Raw genomic sequence first — 6,087 nt, forward strand, 5'->3', positions numbered from 1 at the left:
CATTGATGCAATAGTTTCGTAACAAATAGCAGGATATAAACTGCCGCTATTTGTTACAATTAGTGGGGGTTTTTGATAAACTGTAACGGTAAGGTTGCTCCATTGAGATCTAGTGATCGCGGGTACATCTTTTTTGAGTTATTTTTCCATACATGATTTAGCAATTCTTGTACACTGATCCCTTCTTTGAACTAGCAACTCTTGTACAGTAAAAAAAAATACAATAATTTCCCTTTATACTGACAAAATTACTATACTAAGAAGGTTTTCCAAGGTTAAACGATCTGGGAAAACCAGTACCACTAATTCCATGCAATAGCAAAAAATCAAACTGTACTGGGTTTAAGACCATTCAAACTCTGTGAAATACTGTATCCTTCAACGAGGTACCACTTTCTGTACGCCTGTACCTGTCTTAGGGTGCCTTTTTCAATAGAATCATAAATTACCACAAGAAGACAAGCAAAGGAGAAAGGATTAAAGTAATGATCATGTTCTTATCCTAATTGCACCATAGATGAGCTTAAGGTGGCTTTTGGGAGACGGGTGGAGGAAGATTTTTTCCTCTTTCTATTCAGGTTAAGTATGTGTTATAACCACTATTTGGATTGTCCATTCATCTCTTTTGTTCAGCTTTTCCTCAACAATCTTTGGAAAGAACATCAAAGTGGTCCTAAAGGGACTCCAGAGAGATCTATCACATGCTTTCTTAGCCTGATCTATTCAATAATGATGTAGTAAAGGACATCTCAGTTCGTTTAAAATGCAAGCTGGCTTGACAATACCTAATCTCTGAAATTCTAAACTAGCCCTTTCTGAAAGAGGACAATGTTGAAACCATTTGAAGAAGACCTCTTTGGATCCCAATAAGATCAATTAAATCCCTATTGTATTGAAGTAGACATCTTTGGATCCCATAAGATAAATTAAATCCCTATTTATTGAAAGAGTTAAAATCCCTATGTATTGAAAGAGTTAGACCCATTTTTTTTCTTCTATTCCAACAACACAGTTAAGCTTTTCCATCGCTTTTTCCCCCCTTTCTCCTTTGTAACATTGTAATGAAATTTCCTGAAAAGCCAACTATGTTGAACCAGTCTGGTTGATTTCCTCGTTCTCATAATTACGAGTGAGTCCATTCTCTCAGTGGTCCAAGCTAAGATAAAACGAAGGATCGAGTTTTCCTAACCCACGAATCCATTTACGGTGGATGCACGACGGTATTACAAGGGTATTTTGAAAATAATGCTAAAACCCTATAGGGGGTTGTAAACCCTAGGATGGTTTGGTCAACATTTGATGTCTATCTCAGGAATCTAACTTATGACAGAGGTACACAAAACTCGAACTATTCCCAGTCTTGCAGTTACATTGGGGAAGTGAATGAAAGAACAAATTAAATTGCATACGTGTTAGGCTATAGATGGTGTGATTGTACAGTTCCGTTTTTGGCTTTGCTCGACACCCATGACCCAACTGCATCATTTTTCTCTCAAGTAAATGGAGATAAACAGAAAAGAATGCAAACTTCCCAGCAGAAACATCTTTACAGAGATATAAAAGGGTTTGTTACGTTAGCAGGTCGATCAAGGGTTTCTGTGGAGTTGTCCTAGTAGATAGATGGGTTTTTTTTGGCTCCTGTAAAGGCACTGCAAATTACCAAATAAGGTCAATGGAAACACAAGAACAGTTGAAGTCACCCAGATATTTGCCTAGGATAGGAAATGGTTCAACCCTCAATGCCATTCAAATACAAATAATGGAACATGATCTTATCTGGGATGGCAACTGTATAATACAGTAGAATGAGAGTTACGTGGTACTAATAATGAAGATGTAACCATAAATGGGTTTGGGAAGGGAAGGGAAGGGGAGGGGAGAGAAAGAGATGGCAAATGAACTGAAAGGTATCTTTTCATCTGATGAAATGAAAGCTCCTATCCACTAGTAATGGACCTAACAGTGACTTTTATGGGTTATGCTCTCGATCACCATCGCACACCCTAATATGGTACATTCATCATCCTTTTATTTCATAGTTATCGTGATCATGAAAACAACCCCAGAACCACCCCCAGCTCTCCAAGTCATGTGGTCCTCTCTGTGTCGCAATTATGCCCTAGTAAAGAAAGAGAGGTCAGTTAGTGCAGAAGCAGGATGCGAAAAAAGAACGGCATGTATATATGGAAAGTAAGGAAAGAGATTGAGAGATAGGAGAGAGAGAGAGAGGGGATTGAAGAGATGTCTGCAATTGCTAAGAGGACTTTCGATGGTGGATATGACTATTGCCATTTCAGTACCAGATAAGCTTGGGGAGGTACTGAGCTATCAGCTATGGCGAGTTGTGATTGGCTAGGGTTTGCAGAAGGCCCCGTGAGTAGCAATGGCAAGTACGAGCACAAGCTCACCTTTCTTGACAATTTGACTAAGAGAGAGAGAGAGAGAGAGAGAGATGGGGAGGTGAAGAGATAGGGAGAGAGGGGGCAGCTTTAGCTAGGCACATTTAAAAAAGTTAAGAACAAAGATAAGCACGCGTCATTGAGAACTAGAGAGATAAAAGCAAAGCAACAAAACCCACCCTCAAAAGCTAAGCTCACCAACATTCCATCTCAATCTCACATGGAAATATGAATGAAGAGATGGGTAATGGGTTCCCTCACTCTTTTTAGTGAAAGTGACCCTCAAGAGAGAGACTTGAGTCTCAGTCAAAGGAGCATTGGTTGCCATGGCAGAAGCTCAGCCCCGATATATACCGCTTCGCGTGAAATAATTGTCCTTCTTCATCATAGACTTGTACACGTGTACTCTCCTCACTTGCCATCTGTGTACGGTCCCCTTAATAAAAGCCAAGGTACCCCTAAGAACCCCTAATCCACACACCATGCCCACATTAATTATCATTTTCCACCTCTCTCTCTCTCTCTCTCTCTCTCTCTCTCTACAATACCCACCTTTCTCTTTCACAGTTTCGCGCTCCAAATTCATGGAATCGGTCCATGCAACCCTTCTCTTACCTCCCTTAGTTCAATAGCGGGCTCAAAAGTTGCAAAGGGCTTGCTGTCCAATCTCCCACCTGCTCCCACGTGAAGTGGCAACAACGGTAAGTTTTCCGTATCCACTCACTTCGCACAACCTCTCTCTCTCTCTCTCTCTATCTCTGTCTCTGTTTTTGCCCGTCTCTGTCTTTGTACATAAGTGTATGTGCGTGTGCGTGCGTATGTGTGGAGAGAGAGAGAGAGAGAGAAAGAGAGAGAGAGAGCACTAACCAATCCCAAGCGCCAAAGGAAAAAGATGGTGAAAGAGAAAGCTCTTTGTCTGCAATAAATACCAGTATTTGGTTTCGGTCCCTCAACATTTCCAGCTCCCACAGTCTCACTTCACACTCATCTCTCTCTCTCTCTCTCTCTCTCTCTCTCTTTCTTTCTCTTTCTTCCCTTTGAGGTAGTCCTTCTCAAGCTCTAGCCTTTACTTGCAGGAAGAGAGATTTGAGTTAGAGTACTAAGAAGATATAGAAAAAAAAAAAAAAAAAAAAAAAAAAGATGGAACATGTGGAGCTCTTTCAAGAGGTGGAGCTCTTTCAAGAGAAGGTACTCAATGCGTATGGTGTATGAGAAGCCACGTCCGCCCTGGTCTTTCTCGGATTTTTCTTCAACCAGGTGAGCCTTGAGATTACATTTACTAAGCTTAAAGATTGTCCAGTAAAATTGGGAGCCACCAGATGTTCCTGTCCAACGACCGAGGGAGTGGCAGCTCCACACCATCATATGCCAATGACCACTCCATCTTCACCTCTGATACTAGGCCGCCGCCTCCTCCTAATCTCAACAATGATGTGAGCCTTCTTAACTCCAAACTAGACCCTCCTCCTCCTCCTCCTCCTCCTTTTCCTTTCTACCATTACCCTTCTTCAACCTTTGCAGAACATGACCATACTCAACTCCTAGTGAGTGGCCACTTGCTACCGCAACACCAGCTCGTTACTGCAAATACCAACTTGATCAGCGAGGATATGATTGACATGGCAGTTTCCGACAAGAAGTCGACAAATGATGTCAATCCATCAAACCACCATAATTACTGCGCTTCCACGGCGATTGCTGAGAAACAGAACCCACAGAAGAAGAGATCGGTAAAGAGGGATCGGCACAGCAAGATTACCACTGCTCAAGGAGTAAGAGACCGCCGGATGAGATTGTCCCTTGACGTTGCCCGCGAGTTCTTTGGTCTACAAGATTTGCGCGGGGATGACAAACCAAGTAAAACCATCAGATGGTTGCTCAACCAGTGCAAGGGGCCAATGAAAGAGCTCGCTAGAGCTAAAGAACTGAAAACAAAGCACAACGGTGGTGGTGGTGGTGGTGCCAAGAGTACTGTGTCCTCCACATCTGAGTGTGAGGTCATGTCCGGAATCGAAGAGAACAGCAATGCCGGAGACATCTCTGAGAAAAAAGCCTTGGCCAAGAGAAGGAAGAGGCAGCCACGTAAAACTAATTTTCATTCTATTGGAAAGGAATCCAGGGAGAAGGCAAGAGCAAGGGCTAGGGAGAGGACTATAGAGAAGATAAGAGGTCGAGAGTCTTCAAGCCCTTCTGAAACTGGTGAAGAATCTGGGATCTCCCACAGTCATGAAATGAAGTTTTCAATGGCAGAGGTAGCTGTGGTTAAAGAACCCAGTTCGCATTTCATAGGCCTTCAGAGGCCTAACCAAAATGGTATTGAGGAAGCTGCAGTAATGACTACCAGTATTAATTCAAGCCCATCTTCCATCTTCAGTTTTCAGCCTGAGACTGCAATCTCACAAGGGTTAGTATGCAGCAGCAACAACAACAACAACAACAACAACGTCTCTAGTTATTTTGGGAATTGGGACATTGATAGCACTCGAGCACACTACTACTATCCATCAACAACAGGTAATATCCAGGACAGAATTTCTAGCTCAATCCTAACTACTTCAGAAATTCTCCTGCCATGTCACTTTTCAGAAGTTCCAAACTTTGGTGCCAAGCCTAATTGGGAGGTCTAAAACATTTAGAAATATCTGTGCTTATGTTGTTGATTATTTCCTTCTCTTTGTATCAGGTCTATTAAGTATGAGAATCATAAGCTTGTAAGCTAGGTTTAATTCTCTTTTTCTAATCTTCCTTATGGTTTTTGCTTGTTATTGACAAGATGTAACTTTGCTTTGCTAATATTGGATGCACCCTTCAACTACTCCTTCGTTGGACCCACAGTGAAGATGATTGTCTGAATTCTGCCCATAAGTTATGGTTCCTTTTCCAATTAGTTTTCTTGGTTGAATAATGAGAATATTGAATGCAACAAAGGGAAGTTTAATGACCTATGAAAAGATATAGATCCTTATATTTTTTAAAATAAATTTGATTCCTAGGATTCAAAGTGAAAGTTTTCTGAATCCATAGAAAACAATAAATATATAATTCAGCTACAACTGATACCCATATTTACATGTGGCCAATGTTTTCCTTTTCAGCTCTGAAACATATACATATCTTATTAATCTGAAGTCTAACCAATGGAATCATGGTTGCTTCTCATGAAATATGGAACACTTACTTGCACCATAGGTATTCAGATTACAGTGAATGCCTAATTGCATCTCACTGTTACAGGAAATTAGATGGAAATCAAGTAACCTTCATGGCAGTACTGTATATTTAGAAGGGAGTCGTGTCCGATGGTATTGACCAAACTGAGAGATGATCCTCCTTGAAACTACTTTGATCACACTGACAATTTCCCCTTTTCATCTAAATATTATCCTAGTAACCAGATAACATATAATAGGGAATATCACAAACTTGCTTGTGGAAAAGAAGAACAATATAGGTATAAAAGGGGAGTTATGAGTTCAAGGAATATCAGGAAGAACTGGAAGATCATAATCATCCTTTTGTGGCTGTTTCTATTTATGTAATGAATTTTAATGGAGTTACAGTCTTTGTTAAGAGTTTTGTTACTTTTTTCTCAGCTGCTGAGAATAGTTATTGATTGTCATTTACATAAATTTAGCTACATGAAGTCAAAAGGGTGCATCTATCAATTTATGGAATGCAAACAGATAAC

General features: G+C 40.7%; 1 protein-coding gene across 1 annotated transcript; it reads left to right on the plus strand.

The window, feature by feature from the left end:
* The first annotated feature begins 3,234 nt into the window (after positions 1-3,234).
* LOC122061394 (transcription factor DICHOTOMA-like) lies at positions 3,235-5,214 on the plus strand. The gene has a single exon (XM_042624641.1). It carries the CDS (start codon positions 3,719-3,721, stop codon positions 5,024-5,026), a length of 1,308 nt encoding a protein of 435 aa, XP_042480575.1. The 5' UTR covers positions 3,235-3,718; the 3' UTR covers positions 5,027-5,214.
* The last annotated feature ends 873 nt before the right edge of the window (positions 5,215-6,087 follow it).

This window comes from Macadamia integrifolia, chromosome 14 (assembly GCF_013358625.1).
Source record: "Macadamia integrifolia cultivar HAES 741 chromosome 14, SCU_Mint_v3, whole genome shotgun sequence".
NCBI classification, from domain to species: Eukaryota; Viridiplantae; Streptophyta; class Magnoliopsida; order Proteales; family Proteaceae; genus Macadamia; species Macadamia integrifolia.

Bases quoted from the DNA above. Each gene is read 5' to 3' on its own strand.
- LOC122061394 (XM_042624641.1), top strand. From the start codon at position 3,719: ATGTTCCTGTCCAACGACCGAGGGAGTGGCAGCTCCACACCATCATAT.